The sequence below is a fragment of the Podarcis gaigeae genome (genome assembly GCF_964106915.1).
Source record: "Podarcis gaigeae genome assembly, chromosome: 1".
Lineage (NCBI taxonomy): Eukaryota > Metazoa > Chordata > Lepidosauria > Squamata > Lacertidae > Podarcis > Podarcis gaigeae.
Genome location: NC_139678.1, coordinates 64454670 through 64480924, shown reverse-complemented (window position 1 = coordinate 64480924; position 26255 = coordinate 64454670). Strand labels below are relative to the sequence as shown.

The 26255-nt window shown below is 41.0% G+C and overlaps 1 protein-coding gene across 8 annotated transcripts in view; it reads left to right on the top strand.

The window, feature by feature from the left end:
- Positions 1–26255, top strand: part of DCDC1 (doublecortin domain containing 1) — a 267210-nt gene that overhangs the window by 186571 nt on the left and 54384 nt on the right. For all 8 annotated transcript variants that reach the window (XR_014566754.1, XM_083748746.1, XM_083748748.1 and 5 more), the window contains exons 20-25: positions 7888–8011; positions 9310–9491; positions 14218–14328; positions 16150–16249; positions 23932–24067; positions 25363–25513. Coding sequence is in view for 7 of the 8 variants with exons in the window: in XM_083748746.1 (XP_083604872.1) it covers positions 7888–8011; positions 9310–9491; positions 14218–14328; positions 16150–16249; positions 23932–24067; positions 25363–25513 (804 nt within the window). In the remaining variant the exon portion in view is untranslated. The remainder of the gene's footprint in view (positions 1–7887; positions 8012–9309; positions 9492–14217; positions 14329–16149; positions 16250–23931; positions 24068–25362; positions 25514–26255) is intronic.

The window sequence follows — 26255 nt, the reverse complement described above, 5'->3', positions numbered from 1 at the left end:
TGCAAATGAGATAGGAGACTTGTATACCTGAATGCAAGTAGAGGGGCTGTGGGAGATTTTGCCTTTCCTACAGTGACTTGCTTGGATCTTGTACACTGATTGCCAGGTAATTTTGGCATGGTGCCCCTCACTACTTTACTTTGACTGTGGCTCACTGCTGTACCTGGATTACAAGTTCCTAAGTAAGTTCCTATACTTAGAAGGGCTTTAGGAACACAGGAAGCTACCTTATACCAAGTCAGATCATTGGTTCATTTAGCTCTGTATGGACTACACTGAATTGGCAGTAGCTCTCCAGGGTATCAGCGCTTCCTGGAGACTTTCTGCATCCCAAGTATGTACTATATCAGCACCGAGCCAGTATCTCTATAATCCTGAATGATGCTTTTATGAGGGGAAATGCTCTCTTTCTATCTATCTCTGCTGTACTGCCTAAAAACGTCAGGCAAACAAAAAATAAATAAATCGGTCTTATTTTCAGTAACATATTTTAAAACCTCTGAGGTGTTTACTTCTTTAGAAACATAGTTAAAATAACAGTTATATATCCATAAGGAAGCAATGCATCTAATATGGTGCTCAGTTTCATTATTCTTAAGAAAACATCAGAATTGCATCCCAGTTCGGACTGCATGGGGAAGAACAGTGACTAATATTCATTGTTTGGCTAGTTCAGTATTTCTTTAAACTGTGTGGGAAGCACCTGTCCCCGGAGGCTGTTAGCTTCACCTAATGTGCATGACATGCCTAGGTCTTCACTTCCTTATTGAGAATGGCAGAGTGACAGCAAGAGAGAGAATTTCAGATCTGCAGGACTTGTGTGTCTGCAGAATTTGTGTGTGACAAAATGCTACCCGCTTGCTTACCAAAAGAAAAATATATATGCGGCTATTACTTTGTTCTGTGACTTTAGTATGTACTGTTACCATCTATGAAGTAACATAAATGTGTAAATTACATTATAAGGAGAGACGGTTTTAGTTTATTCACATTTATTTCTTAAAGTCAATCAGCCATTTGAGAGGATCTTCCTTTATGATTCTCCATGTCAAACTGCCTTTTCCTAAGTATGACAAAAACTTATGTAAATGTATATAATTCCAAGACTACAGCATATAACTGCTTGGCTGTATTTTATATGTTTTAGAGACCCTGGCAATGTTTGCATAGTTTTGTATATTTGGTTGTGATTTGGTTTGGATAGACTCCACTCCACTGAAAATGTCTAATCTCTCAAGCTCAAAAAAGACAGAGGGAAGAAAGTGAATCCCATTATGTTCAAGACAGGGCCAAATCAAACATGCACTCACATTTCATGGAACTTTGATATGGCTTGGTGAATTGGTAGGGTGTAGAGTTTGACTAAGGCAGCCCTGTCACAGCACTGACGTTGGAAAGTTCAGGGTTGGAAAGAAGTGCCCCCATTGCCCTTGTTCATACCCAATGCTAAACCAAAACAGGTCTTATTGCAAACATGCAAGTCATGGTTTGGCTTAGCATGTCAACCACAAGTAGGACGAACCTAAACAAATAAATGAAATATCACCCTAACCTCCCCACAAACAAATGAGAAGGACACATTAAAATCTGTGGCAAAACCAAGCTGGGAGTTCTGCTAGGACAATCCTGTGCTAGGGCTTGCTTTTAAAATATAGTTCGGGTAGGGAAAGAAGGAGCAGTGTGTGGGGTAGCCCCACATGCTCAGGCATGCAAGGAGGGAGGAAGAGATCTGTATGTTGTCTATCTGCATGTGAGAGAAAACAATGTATGTATTGTGAGGGGAGGGGAGAGTTGCACTTGGACAGAGAAGGAGATATCTATGTGTGGTCCATGGTGTCACAAAGAGTCGGACACGACTAAACGACTAAACAAAATGTGTGGTGTATATGTCCTGTTTGCTGGCTTCCCAAAGGCATCTATTTGGCCACAGTGAGAACAGGATGCTGGACTAGACGGACCACTGGCTTGATTCTTAGGTTCTTAGGTGTTTTGTATGAGAGAGAGAGAGAGAGAGAGAAAGGGGGAGGTATGTATAAATATGGTAGGGGGGAGAGAGGGATACATAAATGTGTGACTGTATGTATTTGAGGTAAATGAGAGAGACAGGGAGATGCATGTGTGTCTGTATATGTATTGTGAGTGTTTGCATGGGTTCTTTGCATGTGAAAGACAGCATGGGGATGGCCCTATTATATACTTTCCCTGATACCCTGCTGTTATTAGATAACAAAACTATCATTATAAGTATATGGGAAAATCATTTTGGTGTGATTGCTACAAACAGGACCAGCAGGACATAGTGTTGACTTTCCTTGATAAGCCTGAGGAAGGGCAAGTGCAAGCACCAATGATTCTGCTCTTTCTAATTTTGTGCTAGGCCACACCCCAACAGCAGACATTTTTTTTGTTATGCAACACATCCCACAGTAGCCATTTTGTGACAGGGACTGGCACCAGTCTTATTTTTTAAAGTCTTTGAAACTCAAATTAATAAACATCATTTATAAAATGTTAAACAATTCCATTTTTATTGTGTTTTTATTTTTATTATCAACTTTATAATTAAAAGGTCATCATAAACTCAACAGAGAATGACAGACCCTCCAAGTGTCCTTATTTTCCAAAGACATCCCTGATTTAGAGAAGCCACCCCAGTTTCTGATTTGATCCTGGAATGTCCTACTTTTTCTTAGATGTCTCTATTTTCATTGGATGCATGTTGAAGGGTATAGAGTTATCCAATCCCTGACCTGTCTGAAGACAATCTGGTATAGGGATGTTTTTTCATGTTTCATGTTTTATTATGTTTTTATATATGCTGAAAGTGGCTGGGGCAACCCAGTAAGATGTCTATAATTATTAAAATTACCATTATGGAATGGGACGTCCCTATTTTCATCAGATAAATGTTGGAGGGTATGAAATGAAGGAGAGGGCACAGGAAAATGGAGAGCAGGGTAGGAGAAACATTTTACAAGTTCTCAAGATGTAAGTACCATCACCATTTTTTTAACAATTTTTTTTACTGAGTATTAGTAGTGCTACACATTGCTACTAAAAGATAGTCCACAGAGGAAATACCTGTGCAGTGGAGATACAGTCTGTTGTAGCAGCTTTTTAAAAAATCTAACAGAGGTCTGGTATAGTGCTGGTAAGAGGGGCAGGATTCAAAGAACTGAAGAGAGGAAGGGGGCAGGTCCTGCTTTGATAATGGTAGCCTATTTCTACCAAAGATAAATAATGCAAATGGGCCACAATATTCTTGAAGAAAATGTATGAGAGAAACACTATTTGTCCTTGTCAGTAATAGTATGCAAATCTGCTATTCCCCCCCCTACCTGTTTATTAGAAGCATGCTGATTTGGGCTGGTGTTCACCAAGGTAATTATTACGTAGAATATCATGCTCAGATTACATATTGCACTTCATTTTATTTCATTATGAGATTTAAGACAATGTAATTGTTACTTGATAGAAGACAGAAAAGGTCAGCTTTAATTTTAAGTTTTAAAAAAGCTGCATTCCTTTAACTCTTTTGTATCTTGTTTGTTGAATTCAATCTACAAACCACAACTCCTTTCGAAAATGGGAAGAAAAAATAGTACTTTAGAAACATAGAAACCTGCCTTCTACTTTGGTATTGTCTACACTGACTGGAAGCAGCCCTCCAGAGATTCAGCAGAGGTTTCTCCCAGTACTACCCGCAGAACATGCTGAGACCTTCTGCATGCAAAGCTTGTACTGAAACACAGGCCTTCCCTTGTTTGAATGTTTTCACAAAAGGAGAGAGAGAAAATGTCTTCACTAAGGCATTATACACTGAGATTTCCTTTGAAGCATCATGGCAATTGAACCCAAGTGTGGAAGGGTGTTTGTTTCATGCTGCCAAGTTGGCAGAAAGGACAAAGAAGCTGCTCAGGGGTTACAACAGAAGCTGGAGGAGCTGAAGAAAGGGCCAAATGACACAAGACACAAGTCCCCATCTTGTGTCACTTGTTTCTGTGTTGTAGCTCTGAACAACTTGCCCCAAACCCTAGCTGCCCGTGCACAAGACTGCATTGTGACATCCTCCTGTTTCTTGAACCGCTACCTGTTTTCCTACCTACACTCATCATGGCGCAATGGGTCAGTGTGTCTGCCTGTTAACCAGAAGGTTGGTGGTTTGAGTCCAACCAGGGATGGCTGTGGGCAGGATTCTTGCATTGCAGGGGGTTGTACAAGGTGACCCTGGGGTTCCCTTCCAGCTCCACAATCCTACGTTTCTGTGCCAAGCTGCCTTTCCTCTGAAACTTTCCCTACCTGCCATAGTTGTCCAGGCTGCAAGTTGTTTAATTGTTCTTCAGCTTGAAGATAACATAAATTGCAACCCTGTTTCTTTCCTTTCAGTTTTCAGTCAGGGTCAGTTCCATCATTTCTACTACTTAAGAAAGGACAGTTGTATTTTGGGCATTGGGTGGTTGGGGTCCTTTTCCCACTCCTAGTTGAACCCTTAGCAAGTGGGAGGAAGGACTACTAATCTTTGTAAGTAAGGGTTTGCAAGATTAGAAAATTCAAGAGAAATGCATTTTCACAGCTATGGAGCTATATGTCCCATGAAGCAATTTTGAGAAGACCACAATATTTCTGTTGTCCCTTCCATATCATTTGTAAGTTGTTCTCCAATATATAACATCATTTTCCAGGGACAGTGCCTGGCCCAGAGCAACCCACAGTTGAGGCTGCAGCATCTCAGAATATATACATTCCAGTCAGTGAGTGATTAACCTCCTTCCCAATGACTGAAGGGTAATTGCTCACTTCATGCAACAATATTGTAAAATAAAAATATGTTATTAGATCGGAAGGGTGGCCTGCAATCTATACTGGGTCCTTCTGTGATTTCCACACTTCCTGGATGGACAAATTGCTTCTGATTTTTTGTAGAATTCTTTAATGCGATTGAGTAGTCTGCCTTTTGCTAACATGCTTTGTGGCCCAGCTGTAACATATACATTATGGGCAGGCCATAGCAAACCAACACCTTAGTTTCCATTACATTAAAAATACAGTTAAAAGCAGAAATAAATGTACTCTAATATAACTCTAATTGTCATGACTTGAAATATTGCAATCCTTCAGGATCTTAGTAAATTTATCCTTTCTTTGCTTTTCTGATAACGTTATAATTATTCAGCAGGGACTTATATTTTAGTATAATAATTTCTACTCATGAGCTAGCAGCCCTTAATGCTCGTGAAAGTTTAGGGCAGTTTCATAGTGAATGCCATTTGTGGCCCCATTTTTGCATAATTGCGTAGACTGCCGCAAACAATTAAGCAGAAATAGAAATAAGGCAGCACTCCTATGCAAACTGTCCTGAGAGCAAGACCCACTGAACACAGTGGGACTTACTGTTAAGTACCTGCATGGGATTGTACTATAATTAGAATGCCCCCCCCAATTTACTTACGAAGTTCAGCAGCATACAATAAGCACTGAGATTTGTCCATATTGAGTCAGAAGTGGTAAAATATTGGATAATATTTATTTAAAATCAAATATATATCCCCCTTTACTGCGCCAGGGAGATCAGAGCAGTCAGTGACACACTGCAAAATATAAACAAGGGATAGAAAACAGACAAAATCACAGCAGTCCAGATAACTTCAGATGAAACTATATAGCTAGTGTTTCCTTTGCTTCTTTATAATCACAGAGAGTCATAGCATACCTATTGATTATGGGGTTAAAAAGTATGTCACTTTGTTTTTAGCCTTGCCTTGTCCTTTGCACGAATGCTTGAAAAAGACAGATTTGACAGCTATCTGGGGCACAAGGAGTTCTATTTTACTTCTTCGTGAGACATCTGGGGGGGAAAAGCAATTATGTTAGGGCTGTCTGAAATAAAAAAAAGAAATAAAATAACATTAAGTAGAATTAAATGTGATGCAGCTTTTCAAAAGAAATGCCTCTCAACTGTACTTCCACGAATCGCTGTTTCCACCTAGTGGCTGCAAACAAGAAATGTTGGGTTTCAATTACAGATGCTATTGGAAATCACAGGCAGAAACCGAAAGAGAAGAGAATGTGCCACTGAGGGCAGATTTCATTTTAGGCACTTATACAGTCATTATATTGTTACCTATGCCAATGCAGCTCACAGATTGTCAGCTTTTCATTTATAAAACACAGTTTTCAGGGGGCTTGAACTTAGTTATTAAAACTCATACTGCGCTGAAGCCTGGCAGCTTAATCGCTCTTTCAGGAAAAGCCGTGTGGTGCGCGCTGCAAATGTTCATCAACAATAGTGCCCAAGACCTAGCAGAATTCCCACAAGTCTCCTGATGTGCAACTGGATCCCCAAGAGTCTTTTGTTCAACAGGATGGCAGTGGCCCCCCTCCCTTCCCACAGTTCTATAAGCAAAGAAAATAGTTGTATTTATCTTTAAAATCAAAGGAGCTAAATCACCAAGAGTTTTCTAGCTAGGCAGTGTGCGTTGCACTGACATCTGCTATGGGTGGGGGGTGGAAGAGAAGAGACATAGCACTTTAAAATCAAGATGCTATATACTGAGCCTCTGCTTTGTGTAGGTGCTTCTATTTCTGTGTCACTATAAAGCACAGACAAGGTTATTCCCTGTAGTTTCCTCCCACCACACCTCTTTATTAAGAGACAGGCAGAGAAGAGGATAGGGCTGCATTTGTTGGGTATGAAGTAAGTGTGTGTGTGTGTGTGTGTGTGTGTGTGTGTGTGTGTGTGTTTCAACACCCTTCTTTTTGGGAGGGCAGAGGGGAAATTAGTCCTTTGGGGATTAATTGAAGAGGAGTTAATTGGAGTGTGATCTGAGAGGTAATGAATTGATGGTAAACTAATTCAAGGAGAATCAATTTTCAATGCTCTGGCTTGGAAATTAAATTGTTTTGTTTGTGAAATGTGCATTGCATTACAGCAGCGAATCCAATACCAAAAGAGTGGTTGGGTCTCATACCCCAACCTCTGCCTTGTATTCAGTCTGTGGCTTAGGGCAAGTCACTTGTCTCCATGCGATGGTGGCCAGTCATATGCCTCAAGGAAGCTGATAAGGACATGAAAGCAACAGCATTCCTCTCATTTGGCAGAGAGAGAGGAGGAGGAATGCTGTGTGTGTGTGTGTAGCTGCTTGATCAAGAGAAATGAGAAATGGCACTAAGTATGGTCATATCTCACACTTTGCTGCCATGCTGCCCATCTCTAAAATCAGTACATTTTCAGAAAATCGTTTACCTGCTTCATTTCTTCATCATATAATTCAAACAAGACAACTTCAAGCAATGGGGTGTGAAGGTGGCTTTTTAAAAAAACTAACCTGTTTTATGTATTTATTTGTATAACAAACTAGGATTTTGGGGAAGTGAAACTGAATGCTGATAATAGGTATGCCTTCCAGCAGCATAGAGAAACAACAGGAGGAACAGAGAGCAAAGGAACGCAAGACTTCCTTCAGTTTCATTCCAGCTCGTTCATAGTTATGGACCAAATGTAGCTGGACTGGGAATTCATGTATCCTGCCTTTCTGAATCAAAAGAAGCAACTAGCAATAAAATCCAAATCCATTGTAAAAAACTAAAATAGAAAAACAATCAAATCAGTATCTATTAAATTAACTAAGCAGGAGTAATGAAGATGAAAGCCAGCAGAGGGAAGGAAAAAACCCAACAGAACAGCCAAGTGCATATATATATATATATATCAGGCTCAAACATGGATATTATGACATCAACTTGGGAATGTCCTAGATCTAAGAGAATCCAATCAAAGGAGCTACAATTTAGCTGCTCAAGAATTGCTCCCAGTCAGAAATGTATTTGTTAAGAAGACAATTGCTGATACTTCAGATAAGAAAATAGACTCCTTTTGTTCTGTTACAGGTGGGCCATTAAACATGGAGGAACAAGTAAGCCTGGTCAGTGGAAACAGTCAAAAGTGGACAATCCTTTGTGGAATAAGTTGACCTATATGTGGCCTGTGCTTCCAAATGGAGAACTAAACCAGGTAATTTGGTAAAGTGCAGCCCACACATGTGCAGATATGTGCACAGCTATTTGAGTACACTTAAAAGGCATATCTTTATGCTTACATTTAAAATATACACTCGCAGATACACACTAATAGTGTGAAAAACATTTACTATGTTCATTGCATATTAGAAATGACGTATATAATTACTAAGATCACAATCCAAAGAGTTTTACTAGGCATGAATTTGATCATTCCTCACACCTAACCCTCTCCTTTCTCCTCCCCAGCAAACTCTTATTTTTCTGATTGTCCAGAATATACGCACCATTGTGCGTAATTCTTTTCATTAAATTCACTTTAACAGAGGCCAAGTGTCATTTTGCTGATTTCTCTGCTTAGTTCCATATGTCAGGAAACCAATCCTAAAAGATTTCTTTTGCTACTAATTTGTTACATACATTCATGGTCTGATGTAAATGCTTATGGTCAGCACATGCACAGTATTTTTTCTTGTTCTCAACTGAGTAAACCATCTAAGCAAATTTGAATGTACAAAAAATATTCCCTTCTAAATATTAAGGTTGCAGTGCATGTAGGATTGTCTAATCAAGCCAGTGCAATGGGCAGAGCAATTCTCTTGTGCCCAATCACACAGTAGTGGCTATAGGCTCTCACTAGCCTGACCTATGCCCCACCCATCTCTTTTTTCCCTTTTGAGGTAAATAATGCTGGATTGATTGATTTCCACTGGCTTGGGCACCCTTCCACCAGAGCAGGGGCTGGGAGAATGTGCTGTATCCTAACTCAAAAGAAATGCCATGGTACATCTGCAAGCACAGCCAGATGCTGCAACAAAACATGTTTCTCCCATATCCGTCTCTACAGTCACAGCTGGCCCTGTAACCTTCCAACAGTTTGACTTTACCCCCAAAGAAACACTCCTCCACTGTCTCCCAAGACAGATAGATGCCAACAACCAGCCGAATGGATTCAGGATTTGGATTGTACCATAAGACAGTTTAGGGTGAAGATTTCCTTCCGTGTTCCATAAAATGATCCTCTATGATATAACCTATCCTTCAGTTCCCTACTCCCTATCTCAATCCTTCAACCTTTGGTTGAAGACTAGCTTATATACTTTAAAATTAAACTAAACAGCCTCCAGCAAGCCCTTATTCTCATAGTGTCAGTCCACTCCCTAGCCCTGCAATATGGAGATCCTGAATTGGCATACATACTGTATGTGTGAAGTTATTTGGTCACTCTTAGCTGTTATTTGTATCGTTGTAATTCTTATAAATGGAATAAACGCTTTGTTTATGTTTTGAAAGGCTTTTGACTGGCCCATTGAAGGCTTGCTGATTCCAAACAGCCCTCCCTTGAAGAAACCTACTAGTAAGAAGTCAGACAGCTATATGCCTCTGAGGCTCAGGGTTTTGAAAAATGGAGAACAGGACAAAAGCAAAGCCATCTTTGTTCTTGGACCCGACTGTACAACTGTGGCTAAAAAACAGTAAGAAAAGGATAGTTAATTTTCATATTTCCAAATCTTTTACTGCTTTAAACTTTATACTTGAAAAGTTGCCAACCTCCAGAAGTAGCCATCTATTTTACTTTGTGGTGGTAAAGAAAACTCACTCTGAACACTGACTTGGCTCCCTGTGGTTACATTTCAAAGTGTATGAAGCCACTGGGCTGGCCATGCTCATGTGAATGTTATCTCCACCTGGAGACTGTCTATGAGGCCAACATAAAAATTCTGGCACTTTTTTAACAGCTGCAGTTGTGCAGATTTTGGCAGCCACGTGACCACTACAACTAGTATGTTATCCAAGCAAGCTTGCAAGTTCAACTTGATACCATGGGTGAGCTCATAGGGCCCACCCACCTGTTTCTTTGGAGATGCTATGGAATTATCATATAGGAGGATGCTGTTGAGATCTTCTGTGGCTCCTGGTGAGTGAGTGATTGGTGGAAAGAGAGGAGAGAATCTAAGCACCTGACTCCCTATTGCTTACCCACTCCCTTTTTTTATCCACTAGCAAGCCAGTTGGGTTTTTATTTTATTTCCCCCATCTAGTTGGGAAGAGCAAGCTTGATTTTTAATATCTGGAGTTGTCCTGCTCATTGGCTAATTGCCAGCCCCTTCCACAATCAAAGAAGAGCAGTTTGTATTTAGGAGTGCTGCCATCGACAGGACAGCCCCTTTGGGTGACCCTGGAGAAACACACCAAAGGGAGTTGCCCCATTGGAGGCAGACTGGAGGTGAGGGTGCCACCCTTTTTACTCCTCCTCGGAGCATTGTTTGGATTGTATTGCTATATGAGATGTGCTGTTTGGCCTTACATAGGAGACCATTGGGACCCTGGGAGTTGTCATTCCTTGGGTGGGAGGAAGTGACGTTTTATGTTTGCAGTGTACCATGCGGAAGATGGGATGGAGAATGCCTGTGAAAGAAGTTCAGCTGGAGATTAATTGCTGTGAGGTGCCCTTATAGTGTGTACTGGCAATAATAGGTCTGTGACTGGGTTCTTTGTTTACCTGAGCACCTGTGACCATCTTCAAGTGAGTGGATTTCAGGCAGAAGGTGCCTGGCAGGAAGAGATCTTGAAGGGGACACAGTAGCACAGGCTATCTCTATGATTGAGGGGAGGAACAGGCACAGCTGAAGGAGGGAATGCCAAAGGGAGGATTACAGGTGCTTACGTCCTGTCCCCCTCACCAAGCCCCAATCTGTGCTTGATACACTGGGTGCTTTACCTCTGTGCCTAAAGGTCTGGTGGTGATATTGTTAAATAATAATCCATGATTTAGTTGTGAATGAGCAGCCAGACCTGGGTGAGGGAGCAAGGAGAGCCAGATCTAACCCATCTCTGCCCAACTGAGTATTTGGTGCAATGCCAAGCCAGACTGGAGGGGTGGGTTGAGGGAGTTGCTGTGGTCCACAGGAGTTCACGCTCCATCACCGGGAAATCTCTCCTTGGAACAGAACGTGAGGGTCTAAAACTGGCGCTAGGACAAAGAGACAAGCTAGGGATGCTGTTGGTGTACTATTCGCTCTGCTGCTCAACAGCCGCCTCAGCCAAGCTGGCCAAAATGATCGCCAAACATGGTGTCAGAAGAACCCAGGACAGTTGTGCCGGGCGATTTCAGCATCTACACTGAAGATGCCTTGGGTCCAGTTCAGGCCTCTGTAGCAACCATGCAACTGTCTCGGGTGGCCATCAGCCTGACACACACACAGCAAGGCATACACAGAACTTGGACTTTGCTTCAAATGGGAAGAGAGGAGCAGTCTGGAAGTAGGTAGGGTGTATATTATCCTCTTGCCATGGTCCTGCCACTTTAATAATGTAACCCTTTTAATGACTACGTCATATAGTTTTAAATGTTTTTATATTGTTGTATATCACCCTAATGTTTTGTGTAAGGGCATAATATACATACATACATACATACATACATACATACATAAATGCATCACCAGGATTACTGAAGAAACTTGTCTACAGTTGCTCTGATCAAGTAGGGAAGATCTGAGTGTTGAATCACAATCTTACACGTTACTTGTATCCTTATTGGATATGTACCCATATTAGCAACAGGTTGCTGTCTGCCTATATCACACTAGAATGGAGTGTGTACAACCCAACAGATGGGGGTTAAGACCACCATATACTTAAAGCACATTTTCCTCCCTCATAATCCTGGGAAATGCAATTTGCCCCTGACGACGTTACCATTCCTAGCACCCTTAGACAAACTACACTTTTCATTTTGGCAAGGGACAAGATGAGTTTTAAATGTCTGGCATGCATTAAGGCTGGATGTGCACTAGGTAATCCAATTCTTGTGGTAATGATGGGGATGTGCCTTCCAGTAGGTCTTGCAATGGTAACATGCTAATGGTAGCACATTTTTCTGTTTTCAATATGTAAAAAAATGGAAGGAAGACAACTGGAGACAGCCTGAAGTATATAAATTACAGCAATAATTTAGAATCATGTCCCTAGCAGATTACAAGGTTGTAAAGAACTTTTATGGATACATAGCTTGCCTTTCTGCACAATAATTCCCACAGAGTTTTACTTGAAGCTGTTTCCATGTTTGTTGGATGCAACATATCTGTGAATATAAATTATATCTATTTGGATAAACCGCTTGAAAACAGTGAACATTATGCTTGGAAAGAGCAGATTTTGTATGTTCATTTTATATAACAGGACTTTGAATATTCATATAGCAGTGAAAAGCTTTGATGTAAAGAATAAGTTAAATACATCGTTTCTCACATTGTTAGCAGAGATGTCACCTTTTGACCTTTCTTTTAAGGTTTTTAGAACATCTGATACTTTTTGATAATGGTTTAATATTGCTTTTTCAGATTGATTAAATACACTTCATACATCACTGAACAATGAGTAACATTCAGATGGCTGTCCACTGAGCTGCCTGCAAAAATGATAAAGTTAAAAAAAATCTTCAAAGTAAAGTCAAGCCTGAAATTGAAATCTTTGACGCATACATCTCATAATTAGTTCTCCCTCTGCCAGATCTAAAATGTGAATATGCTGTTCTTAAAATTGTTCAGATCTTTTTACAGAGAAATTTAATGAATGGTATCAGCTTTTTAAAAAGTTCTTCCTCTAGATCTGAAGTTCCTCAAACCAAACTAGCTTTTATGAAGTTGTTGAATTTCCAATTTAGGTCATTTAAGAGAGTTGGGGTTGGGGTGTGGGTTGTGATCCCCGTGGCTGATGCAACAAAGAGCTGGGCTTAATACAGGTATGTGCCTGATGCCAGAATGAGGCCATAATCAGACTTTAAGAACTTAGCCCAACTGTAGGTGCGGTCGCAGTCAATTATAGGTTAACGCTGGTGTTATTGCTGCCACTTCTCCACTGTTTGTCAGTTTGATCTCATGTTGGAAGGAGAGAATTGGGACAGAAAGATTGTCTGATCCCTGTTCCACTGGAGTCTGTTTCAAAAGTGTAGGACGTAGGATATAAATTCCATATAGCTAATGTAAAAGTGATATACATATCACATTTATTTCATGTAAGCACAGTAGGATCCTAAGAAAAACTTCAGGCATACTCAGTGTTTTTAGACATGCCCAGTGGGGTGTTGTATTTCCTTTCAACAACTGACCTTCATGACATATCATGAAGTGTTTTGAAAGTTCCTTTTTTAAAAAAAATCAGATTGCTAAATGGCATGGAGAACAGCTGTCCTATTGACCATGAAGGGTGAGTTGTGCGGTTCTATGGATTCCAGCTATTGATACAGATGTACCAGTATATGCAATCATTGTGTATACATTTTTCAAATGGTTTTGGTGGTGGTGGTAGGATGTCTATTCAGGCAGCAAGTGTCAGTGAAGTTTTTTGTTAACCAGGAAACATTGTTTTTTGCTGTGATCCATGGTGGTAGATGCAGCAGTTCTTCCCAAATGGTGCCACCATTTTCCATCCCCAAATGTTACTGGAATGGTGTTGTGTCAAGTGAGCAAGGGTGGCGATGGCAGCCAAGCTATTAGCTGTGAAGAAGGGCTCTTGCTTTTGCTGCTAGCTCTGCTATCACAGCTGGTGATAAACCTTCATCTTTTACAATAAAAAAAGGCAGGGGAATTGGTGTTTGCCACTGGGGTGAGCAAACCCTGGAAAACCAATTTCAAAAGGTTTTCCCCACACCCACTCCAAATAGGGTGCTAAATTTTGGAGGGCATTTCATTTCAACCTTGTGTAGTTTCTGCACATTTCCTTTATGAAAATGTAGAAAATTTACACATATGAAGTAGGTTAGGAAGGATTCAGGTACATTAAGAAGTACAAATAAACGTATATATGTGGTGCTGTGTATTTCCGCCATGTGAAAGGGAAAATAACTTGTAGCATTGTAGCATCAGTGTTTCTTATAATGATCAAGCTAGTGTCATGGCTGTGAACACTGATGCCACGAGGAATAAGATGTGGAGTGAAGAGTGAATATTTTGTTTGTTTGTTTGTTTGTTTAATTAATTTCTATCCTATCCTTCCTTTCCTTCCCAAAGGAGCCGAGGATGGCAAACATCAAAAGGTTGAAACAGCACAGATTTGCCTTGTCTGCTGAGATTGTGTAGCTGTGTTTCATGTTTTTTCAGACTTGCACTGCAAACTACAAAGCAGGATGTTTTTACTCTCTTGGAAGTTCTTTTGGTTAGAAAAATAATTCAAACAACATGCTTTACTTTCCTCTAGAAAAGTTGACCCAGGAAGGAAACAGAAAGTGAAGAGACTCCCGAAGGCACATGGTGATGCTGATTCAGAAAAGAAAATACACCAAAAAGAATTCCAGCATTTTCTGGAACGGTAAGTAAACCCACATCACAATCTTTATTTCCCCCCAATTTAGATATGTAAACACTCGAGTGCTAAGGCACATAGCCAACTCAATTCTCTCTAGATGTTGTTGGGCTCCAGGTCAGCAGGGCTGGTGATTTCTTTATTTATTAGTATAGCTGTATATCAGGAATATGCAGCCCTCCCAAGGTTGGACTCAATGGCCCTTGGTCTCTTCCAACTCTATGATTCTATTATTCTAAGGTGGTTCACATCCTAAAGGGAATTAAATACGATATTGAATACATAGTCTATAGTAAAACTGGTATAACAAACTACATCACATACAACATTAAACATGGTCAGCAAAGGCAGGCTGCCAGCCTCATAACTTGTTTAACCAAAGGCCTGAGTAAACAGATGCATTTAAACTGGTGCAAGAAACCTGTCAGGGTCAGTGACAGCCAGATCTGTTAGGAATGGACACTCCAAAATTGTGGTGATGCTATTGAGAATGTCCTGGATATGAGAGTTGTAGGCTAGCAATATCTGGCACTAGGTTGGCTGCTGATCTGTCAAGGCTAGGAGTGGAGAGTGACACAGTTGCCTATACTGTATAGGCTATCCAGGCTTGTAACTCTCCAACCGTTTGACTTCATCCCAAAGGCCCACTCAACTATTGTCTCCAGAGACAGATGGATGCCAACAATGGTAGCTTATAACTTTTTCAGTGCACATGACACATTTAGAGAGGTGTGTTTTGTAGGCAAAGGGGCTTGAAAGGCATTCATGCTTCCCTTCAGGAAGCATATTGAAACTTTCTTTCATTGCTGTGAAATTGTTCACTCACCTTATACCTTCCCTTGCCAGGTTCCTAATTATTGCTCTTTTTTATTTGTTAATTAGCTGTCCCCTTGACAAAGGGGACAAACGATGCCTTATGAGGAACGGCTAAGGGAGCTGGGAATGTTTAGCCTGGAGAAGAGGAGGTTAAGGGGTGATATGATAGCCATGTTCAAATATATAAAAGGATGTCACATAGAGGAGGAAGAAAGGTTGTTTTCTGGTGCTCCAGAGAAGCGGACACGGAGCAATGGATCCAAACTATAAGAAAGATTCCACCTAAACATTAGGAAGAACTTCCTGACAGTAAGAGCTGTTCGACAGTGGAATTTGCTGCCAAGGAGTGTGGTGGAGTCTCCTTCTTTGGAGGTCTTTAAGCAGAGGCTTGACAACCATATGTCAGGAGTGCTCTGATGGCGTTTCCTGCTTGGCAGGGGGTTGGACTCGATGGCCCTTGTGGCCTCTTCCAGCTCTATGATTCTATGATTCTATATCAGCTCACAATAAAATAACCATACAAAATTCAGACAGTAATAATATTTGCCATAAAATACCACCCTCAAACGCAACTGTTGGGTTTTAAAAGCAGGAATTATAAAGCCAGGAATCTAGTGCTCACCAATAAAAACTGGTACATCAGCCTGGTGTGGCTGTGGAAGAGCACTCACTGTCTTTGTCATTCTGCAGAGATGCTGTGCTGCCATTCTGTACAGCTGAGGAATCACCAGTCTTGAAATTGCTCCCTGTAGACAGGATTAGTTATTTCCAAACCTGGAACCATTTCCGCTTTACTTCATAAATATTCCCCTGTGATGCTTGGACTTACGACTCCTAAGCCATCAACAGGATAAACTACACTTCGGGTTACAGCAGTGCTGGGTTAATTGATATTTCTAATGAAGAGTACAGTTGCCCTGTTTGTAATGTGCCACTTCAATCCCTTCAAGTGTTGAAAACTTAATGCAAATAGAGCTGTATACTGTATACACGTTTTCCTTATTTAAAAAGGTGTACCATGGCATTGAATTTGCCTTTTGCTGCCAGAAGACTGTTCACTGAAAAGGGGGTCGAAATCTGTCTTTTGGAAGACTTGGAGAGAGATCAACTGGTAAGAAAAAAATGAAAATGAAATCAGAGGCATTAGTACTTCTTCAGAAAGCATTGTTCCTATAAAATGAGCAGATAATAATGAATCACATCCTACTCGTATCGTTCCAAACACTGCTTGAAGCTATGGTTGTGTTATGCCCCATGAATATTGCAATTAGTGATAGGAGGGGAAAAAAATACCCTTTTGGCATTGAGTTAAACCCAAAGAAAGAACTCTTGCAATGGGAAAGCAGACTTTGGAAACAAAGTTTGAAGTCTGGAAAATGAAAGAGAATATAAAATTGAAAATGGGCTTAATTTGCGTTTGGCATTTTGCTCAGGATACAGGGCAAAAGAAATAACTGAGAATCTTGACTTCTCTGGGATAATAAGGGTGGGATCTAGAGTAATTTAGGATCATTCCCTCCAGCTTGTCAGGAGGGGTTCCCAGAGCAGACTGGGCAGACGGAACTGGAAAGAGCAGCAAATCCTTCCTTAAAAGCTAAATTGTTAACTGACCACCAATGAAACAAACAATGCCAACCCTGGGAAAAAGAAATCCGTTGAGAATACATAAACTAACAGCACTTCAATCTCGCGAACCTTTGTATACTTTGCATATGACTTGTTGTCTAGAAGAAAGAACCAAAGAACACCCTATTTACTCCCCCCAGACCAGGACATCTGTGGCAAGAAACTCTTGTTTTGTCTGCGAGAGCAAGGAAGACAGTATACTGTGAAAAGCAGTAGGCTAGTGAATGGGTTCTCGGGTATATAGGGTGTTCTACCAATGAATAACTCTCTGCAGCCAACTCTCTCCAGCCAAAGGCCACATCAGCTGAGGCAAGGATGTTCACTTTTAACTGTGTGTGAAAGTATGCACCAACACCCAACACTCAAGCTGCTGTACAGATTTCTTCAAGAAGCACCCTACCTGCAATGGCTACAGAAACCTCTACACTGCTTACTGAATAAGCTGTGGAGCACCCTCTGGTGCAGGGGTTGTCAACCTGGTCTCTACCACCCACTAGTGGGCGTTTCAGGATTCTAGGTTGGCAGTATGGCACAAGTTGAATCCTCCTTCCATCAAGCACTGGTGGGCGGTAAGGAAATTTTACCGTCAGGAAAGATGCATTAGTGGGTGGTAGGTATAAAAAGGTTGACCACCCCTGCTCTAGTGGAACCTTCACCCTCTGGCCAGGGTCAACCTAGTCACCTTTTTCTCTAATAAAGTCTTTGGGAAAGAAAGAGAGCCTCTAGCACAGTGTTTTTCAACCACTGTTCCGCGGCACACTAGTGTGCCGTGAGATGTTGCCTGGTGTGCCATGGGAAAAATTGAAAAATTCAAAAGATTTTTTTTAAAAAAATGTTAAATTTTCGCCCAATAGGCGGGCGGGTGGGCTAGGCGCCCATGTCTCTACCGGTGGTGCTGCCAGGCTTGTGCTGCCCGCTGGCCTGGCTCTTGGCGGCGCCCGAGGCGCCCAGACCCACCGCCTCCGCCCTGCCGCCCGCCCTGCCACCATGGTCCCACTCCGGGTGGCCCTGGCCGCGCTCGGCCGCGCTCTCCCCCAGTGGGGCCTGCCGCTGGGCGGGGAGGCCACCGCCGCCGTCTCGGCCGGGGCTGCTGCTGGCGCGCCCTCTGCTGTCTCTGGGGCTGCTGCAGCTGATCCTGGGCTGCTGCCTGGTGGCGCTCAGCTTCGGGGCGCTGTCCCTCAGCAGCTCCCCGCAAGTGAAGAACTCCTGCCCCTTCTGGGCCAGCTCCTCGGTAAGTGCGCCTGGCCCAGCGCCTCCGGGGCCGCCCAGGGCTGGGCAGTCTGCGGCCAGGAAAAGGCCTGCTCTTGACATTCCCCTCAGAGGCGAGCTTCCTTTGTTGACCCCGATTGTTTCCTTTCGGTTCTCCGCCAATGAGTGTTCGCCCTCCGATGGCAGGAGCCCCTGGCCCTTAGCGAGAGGCAGCTTGGGGGGTCGAGCGCCTCTATAATAACTCCCGATTACTGTTGATGTCAAATCTGCAAGATTCGGTTGTGCCTATTTACCTATGCATGTATTAATATGATACATTCCATGAACCTTCCTCGTGTGGAGGACAGTTGATTTGTTTTGTAAATATCACTTGATAAATATCATTTATCATATGACATTTGATCGCATGCACAAGGCACAATAATAATTCGTATTGGTTTCCATGGAATTTGTTTTTCTATGTGCTGCACCTCCCTGCCTCTGAGGGTTGCAAATTATGTTAACTTTCAGAACTGAAGATACAGTACTCCCATATGTAATGTATCTTCAGTGCTCAAGGAAAATAATGGGAATCTCATTATTACCTCCAAGGTTTTCCGGGTTATGCATCTCTGTTTATTTAAATAATAACTTAAATATTATTTTTAAAATATAACCATTTTTATACCTGCTGATTATGAAGTGCCTGGTTATGTGCTGGCTATGTATATGCACACTCCGGCCCACAGGCGTCTGCGGGACCATGAACTGGCCCAAGCCACAAAAACTTTGCCGACCCCTGGGGTAGAGCATGTGCTCAGCATGCAGAAAGTCCTAGGTTTAAAACGCAGCATCTCCTCGTGGGGATGAACCCTGCCTGATACCCCGGAGAAGCACTTCCAGACAGTGTGGACAATACGCACCAATGGTCTGACCCACTGCAAGGCATTTTAAGTTTTGGGCATCTTGTATTATCTCAACACAAGAGCAACTGTTCTTCATGCTATTAAAAAACACAAAAGGCACGCAATTAATAAGATAAAATTGGGGCAACTAGCCCCCCTTTTTTTGTAACCAGAGAGCTAAAACCTTGCAGAGCATCATTTCAGGCTCTAGTCATAAATTTGGGTTAATGCAAGGCATTTTTAGATATATTTTTATTTTTGTGGAGTGTTAGTAAACACAAGTGCCTGTTCTTGCAGAGATAGCAGAGTTGGGGAAGATGGGGGGGAGTGTGGAGTCAGTATCCTATCAAAGACCTTCAAAGCAAGTGATTGATACTATGTGAATGCAGCAGTCTATAGCTGCTTATATGCAGGTGGGTCAGGGCCCATGTGGATAGTTGCTCATTGATAAGGGTTAGTCTCATGAGGTGAGGCTTTGGCTTGGAACAGAGGGGAAAGTTTTTTTCTAATTTCTTGTCCACCTCTAGACCAGAAGAGGTAGAAAATGAAAGTTTTTTGGAAAATTTTGATATTATGTCTCATCATACAGCTCAGGACCAGGGTAGTCTCTTATACACCCATTTTCTAATGGTGGTGTGCCTCATGATTTTTTTCATGAAACAAGTGTGCCTTTGCCCAAAAAAGGTTGAAAAACACTGCTCTGGCACACAAAAATGCATTGTATTAGGGGAAGTGGCTTGCAGAATTGTGTATATTTGTCAGAACTGCATACAAAAAGGTGTTTAATGAGGAGAAATTCACATTAAAATACTGGTGGGTTTTCATGAGGGCTTTTTTAAAATAGCAAATCGCTGCGGAAATGTAAACTGAATTTAAGATGGTAAAAATGAGAAACTGACAGATTTGTTCATCCCGACTCCTGAGCTCTATGAAAAAACAATTTTGGGAAGCCACACTGTGAGCTGGTAGTATATATAGTTCGTTAATAAGGACTTTAAATACCCTCCTTACTTTCCCCAGAACAGGACATGCATGGCAAGAAAAATCCTATTTTCTCCCTTCTGGTAAAGTGGGATAATATCTAATCACGTGTCCAGATGAACAAAAAGTGCTTCTTGTCTTCAACAGACATTTATTTCAACACTGAAGGCAAAAGAGCTACTTGCCATTTTAGTGAACTATTGACAATGCTAAAAGTGTGGCTCATTTTATTTTAATATTTATTGAGTCACTATATCCTTTTTATCCTAGAGATTGGTGTTTAAATTTTATTATGTAATAAAAGAACCATATTATACTTCCCAAGTTCAGCAATATTCTTGAGTATAAACTTTAAAGAAGCTGAGGAGAATTAATTACTAATTTTCTATGTAATCTATTTCTCTGATTTTGTTGCCAAGTATGGTGGTTTTAAAGGGCCTTAATTATTTAGCTTCATGTTTTTTTTAAAAAAGGATTTAAATATGAACCATTTTTATTCAAATACAGAATTCCATTTTTCTTTGTTACATTTGCATTGCACTTTGCTAAAGGTATAAAATTGTTGCTATTGTTTTCTCCTGAAGCTTTCCTTGTACTCTGCTAACTGCAGATGCTCCAGCCTTAGGTATTTGCAACAGGAACTCCTGGAATGTTTTGGCTTATAGTACTGTAAGTCCAATGCAGAAACTGAGAAATATCTGGAATTTTGTTCAGAGTGTAAGCTCAGCTGAAGATTTCACAATATGATTGATTGATTGATTGATTGATTGATTGATTGATTTTGGTTGCTGTTTAGTTTCCATAGTAATAGTTGATTTTTTAAAATTTTAATTAAGAAATTCATTTTTTAAAAAGTCCTTCCCAAAGCAGCCTACAAAATGTTTAAAATACAAATCTGGCTCATAAAGCATTTTTTAAAATAATAATAATAAAATCAAAGTACCAGAGTATTTTTGGTTTTGACATGGTTCACATGGAATGCTATGCTGAAACATTTGTTGTTGTTGTTTAGTCATTTAGTCGTGTCCGACTCTTCATGACCCCATGGACCAGAGCACGCCAGGCAGTCTTCCACTGCCTCCTGCAGCTTGGTCAAACTCATGTTCGTAGCTTCGAGAACACTGTCCAACCATCTTGTCCTCTGTTGTCCCCTTCTCCTTGTGCCCTCAATCTTTCCCAGCATCAGGGTCTTTTCCAGGGAGTCTTCTCTTCTCATGAGGTGGCCAAAGTATTGGAACCTCAGCTTCAGGATCTGTCCTTCCAGTGAGCACTCAGGGCTGATTTCTTTCAGAATCAATGGGTTTGATCTTACTGCAATCCATGGGACTCTCAAGAGTCTCCTCCAGCACCATAATTCAAAAGCATCAGTTCTTCGGCGATCAGCCTTCTTTATGGTCCAGCTCTCACTTCCATACATCACTACTGGGAAAACCATGGCTTTAACTATACGGACCTTTGTTGGCAAGGTGATGTCTCTGCTTTTTAAGATGCTGTCTAGGTTTGTCATTGCCCTTCTCCCAAGAAGCAGGCGTCTTTTAATTTTGTGACTGCTGTCACCATCTGCATTGATCATGGAGCCCAAGAAAGTAAAATCTCTCACTGCTCCATTTCTTCCCCTTCTATTTGCCAGGAGGTGATGGGGCCAGTGGCCTTGATCTTAGTTTTTTTGATGTTGAGCTTCAGACCATATTTTGCACTCTCCTCTTTCACCCTCATTAAAAGGGTCTTTAAATCCTCCGCACTTTCTGCCATCAAGGTTGTGTCATCTGCATATCTGAGGTTATTGATATTTCTTCTGGCAATCTTAATTCCAGCTTGGGATTCATCCAGCCCAGCCTTTCGCATGATGAATTCTGCATAAATTAAATAAGCAGGGAGACAATATACAGCCTTGTCGTACTCCTTTCCCAATTTTGAACCAATCAGTTGTTCCATATCCAGTTCTAACTGTAGCTTCTTGTCCCACATAGAGATTTCTCAGGAGACAGATGAGGAGTAATTCTGCATAGTCAATGAAGCAGAAGTAGATGTTTTTCTGGAACTCTCTAGCTTTCTCCATAATCCAGTGCATGTTTGCAATTTGGTCTCTGGTTCCTCTGCCCCTTTGAAATCCAGCTTGCACTTCTGGGAGTTCTTGGTCCACATACTGCTTAAGCCTGCCTTGTAGAATTTTAAGCATAACCTTGCTAGCGTGTGAAATGAGTGCAATCGTGTGGTAGTTGGAGCTTTCTTTGGCACTGCCTTTCTTTGGGATTGGGATGTAGACTGATGTTCTCCAATCCTCTGGCCACTGCTGAGTTTTCCAAACTTGCTGGCATATTGAGTGTAGGACCTTAACAGCATCATCTTTTAAAATTTTAAATAGTTCAGCTGGAATGTCATCACTTCCACTGGCCTTGTTATTAGCAGTGCTTTCTATGGCCCATTTGACTTTACTCTCCAGGATGTCTGGCTCAAGTTCAGCAACCACACTACCTGGGGTGTACAAGACATCCATATCTTTGTGGTATAATTCCTCTGTGTATTCTTGCCACCTCTTCTTGATGTCTTCTGCTTCTGTTAGGTCATTACTACTTTTGTCCTTTATTATGGTAATCTTTGTACGAAAAGTTCCTTTCATATCTCCAATTTTCTTGAACAGATCTCTGGTTTTTCCCATTCTATTGTTTTCCTCTATTTCTTTGCATTGCTTGTTTAAGAAGGCCCTCTTGTCTTTCCTTGCTATTTTTTGGAAATCTGCATTCAATTTCCTGTATCTTTCATTATCTCCTAGCATTTTGCTTGCCTTCTCTCTCCTGCTATTTGTAAGGCCTCATTGGACAGCCACTTTGCTTTCTTGCATTTCTTTTTCATTGGGATGGTTTTTGTTGCTGCCTCCTGTATAATGTTGCGAGCCTCCATCCATAGTTCTTCAAGCACTCTGTCCAGCAAATCTAAATCCTTAAACCTGTTCCTCACTTCCACTGTGTATTCATAAGGGATTTGATTTAGATTGTGTCTTACTGGCCCAGTGGTTTTTCCTACTTTCTTCAGTTTAAGCTGGAATTTTGCTATAAGAAGCTGATGATCTGAACCACAGTCAGCTCCAGGTCTTGTTTTTGCTAACTGTATAGAGCTTCTCCATCTTTGGCTGCAGAGAATATAATCAATCTGATTTCGATGCTGCCCATCTGGTGATGTCCATGTGTAGAGTCGTCTCTTGTGTTGTTGGGAAAGAGTGTTTGTGATGACCAGCTTGTTCTCTTGGCAGAACTCTATTAGCCTTTGCCCTGCTTCGTTTTGAACTCCAAGGCCAAACTTGCCAGTTGTTCTTTTTATCTCTTGACTCCCTACTTTAGCATTCCAATCCCCTATAATGAGAAGAACAACCTTTTTTTGTGTCATTTCTAGAAGGTGTTGTAAGTCTTCATAGAATTGGTCAATTTCAGTTTCTTTAGCACCAGTAGTTGGTGCATAAACCAAGGTTTACAGCTTGTGTTTTGTGCTTATATATGGATATATGGATATATGGATATATGGATATGGATATATATATATATATATATATATATATATATATATATATGCAGGTTTTGGTGTCCTCGGGTGTCTTCCCGTGTAAAAGTTGGGGTGTCTAGGCGACGTTTCGACGAGGTCTCACTCGTCATCTTCAGGCTGGTGCGAGTGAGACCTCGTCGAAACGTCGCCTAGACACCCCAACTTTTACACGGGAAGACACCCGAGGACACCAAAACCTGCATTCCTGTACCCGTGAAAATCTACGAAAGCATATATATATATATATATATATATATTCTGGTGGTTCCCATACTGCGCGAAATGAAGCTACAGGGAACCAGGCAGAGGGCCTTCTTGGTAGTGGTGCCTGCCCTGTGGAATGCCCTCCCATCAGATGTTAAGGAGTAATTCTGTAACATTTAGGAAATATCTGAAGGCAGCCCTGTATGGGAAAGCTTTTTAAGGTTGAATGTTTGACTATGTTTTGGTGTGTGCTGGAGGCCACCCAGAGTGTCTGGGGCAGCCCAGTCAGATGAATGGGGTACAAATAATAAATTATTATTATAACAATAAATTTATTATTATTTTGGAACAGATTTATGTTTCCTGTGGAGAGCAGTGGATTAATCCATACTGGACTATGACTCAGCAGAAGAAACGTCTCCAGCTTAGTAATTTAGCATCTGATATAACTGCTATTCGTGCCTACTGTGCCATGCGAAACACAACAAGTGAGCAGATTGCTGTCTATGCTATTTTTGCAAAATGTACACTTAATATATGTGAATAAAAATACCGGTAATTTGTGAATAAATTTTTATTAGTTTTCAATTACATTCCAATAACCTCATTATAACATTGCCAATTTATAATATAATTATTAATGCCAATCATTCAAATACCAAATTATATAATTTAATTAAAGTGGGGCCCCATGTGCTAGTTTTGATGGCTTTCTGATTTTCTTTATTTCTGTGTTCCAAAATCTTATTATTTTCAATTACATTCCAGTCACGCATCTTCAACCCTGCTATTCTTGGTAGTTGAGTAGGGAGGGGAGCAGACCATTTGGCCTAATCCTTGCACCAGCTCCAAGCTGGTGCAGCTATAGGGTCCAGATCAGGCCTTGAGAACCAGAGGATCCGGGACTGCCTCAGCGCTGCTGTCTCCCACCTTTGGAAAAGCTTTCCTCTGGATTCTGCTGGTGGAGATAGCACCTGTAGGCCTCCTGCTCACCTGCACATTCAGTGGCACATTCAGTGGGCACATTCAGTGGGAATGTTTGTTCCAACAGAGTGATGCTTGTGTCAGCAGTGGGAAGTCAGCTCAGCCAGCAGAGCTAAGAAGATATGTCTCAGCACAATCCAATTCCTGACAAAAGGTTGAGGTGGTGGTGGTTGATCGCTCTGTTAGTTAAGTTTAAATTTGCAATATTGAACCCAATGGCTCTCAAAAGTGCTTATCTTTGGCTGGAATAGTCCCACTGTGGTTATTTCATAACCACATTTTTTTATTATTTACTGTTATGTTACTTTCCCCAAAAGAATGGATTTTGTACCTGACAGTAGAACAATTCCCCCTTTCGGCTCAGTCCAGCTTGTATATGATAGCACATAACTACAAAGTTCCAGTTTGGAAACTGTCATGAAGGGTGTAATATCAGCTATATTCTGAAGATGGCATAGCTGATGCCATTCTTACAGCTAGTGCTTCTGAATGGAGGGACTAAAATTACAAAGGGCAGAGCATAGTGACTTTGTCCTATATGCCAGGCATAGGATGCTGAGTTGGTTTGGAGAATTCAAACCACGTTTGCAGCATAATAACAAAAAGAAATAGGAGCGCATATGGAGGTAAAGCATTGTGTTTAGTCATTCTGTGCTGAAGAGACTATGCTGGAAATCTGTTTTTATGGACCTCTATAATCATGAACACTAGAGCTCATCTTGTAAGAATTTTCATCGTAAATAAGAAACCTCTTCTGTAACTTAATTAAGGCCAAGCATTCTTGCATACATTTCTCTAGATCTTGCTTTAGAAGTCAAGAATGACATTGTTGTTGGGGCGAAACTATCTGTTGAAAGAGCTACAGTGGAATTTGAAGAGAAGAAGGTTGTAGAAGAGCTGCAAGAAAAAGAAGCTACTGAAAAAGTAGAATACAATGTGGATGAATGCCTGTAAGTAATCGTAAATGATAAAACACAGTAAGTAATCCAAAACAAAACAAAAAATAATTCGTGGAATGTTTAGGATGCAGCTATTAGGCTACAGGGATAATCTCCATTCAGTTTTTTATGCATTCTTCGGATGGAGGGCAGTATATGAATTTAATTAATAATATTCTTATTATTTTTTGCTTACAATTTGAAGACATTTTAATTGTTTCTCCTACTTAGGATGAATGGGAAACACTATCTATTATCTATCTATATATCTATCTATCTATATCTATCTATCTATCTATCATCTATCAAGTTAACATTATCTTCAATGGTATGGTGACTTAGATAAAAGGGCATAGGAAATCGTTCTCAAATCTGCAAATGACAAAAAGTTGAACACTTCAGAAATAGGAAAAAAATTCAAAATCGCTTTGCTGGAATAGGACGCTGACCCAAAATTAACAAAATGAAGTTTAACTGGAGAAAAATGCAAAGTTCTGCTTTTAGGTGAAGGAAAAACAACAACAGCCAAATACACAAGTATAGCATGGGGGGGGGGGCGTTAATAAATTGCAAAGGTTTTTGGAAAGGCTGCAGCTGAACATCAGTCTGTGGAAAGAAAAGCCTTTTGTTTCTGGAAGGCCAAGTCTGGATCCAACCAATAATTTCCAAATCACCCAGTCAGACCCTTATTTGAAGTTCTGTGTCCAGTTCTGGGTGCTTCACTTTACGAAGGTTATTCACAAATTTGAACACT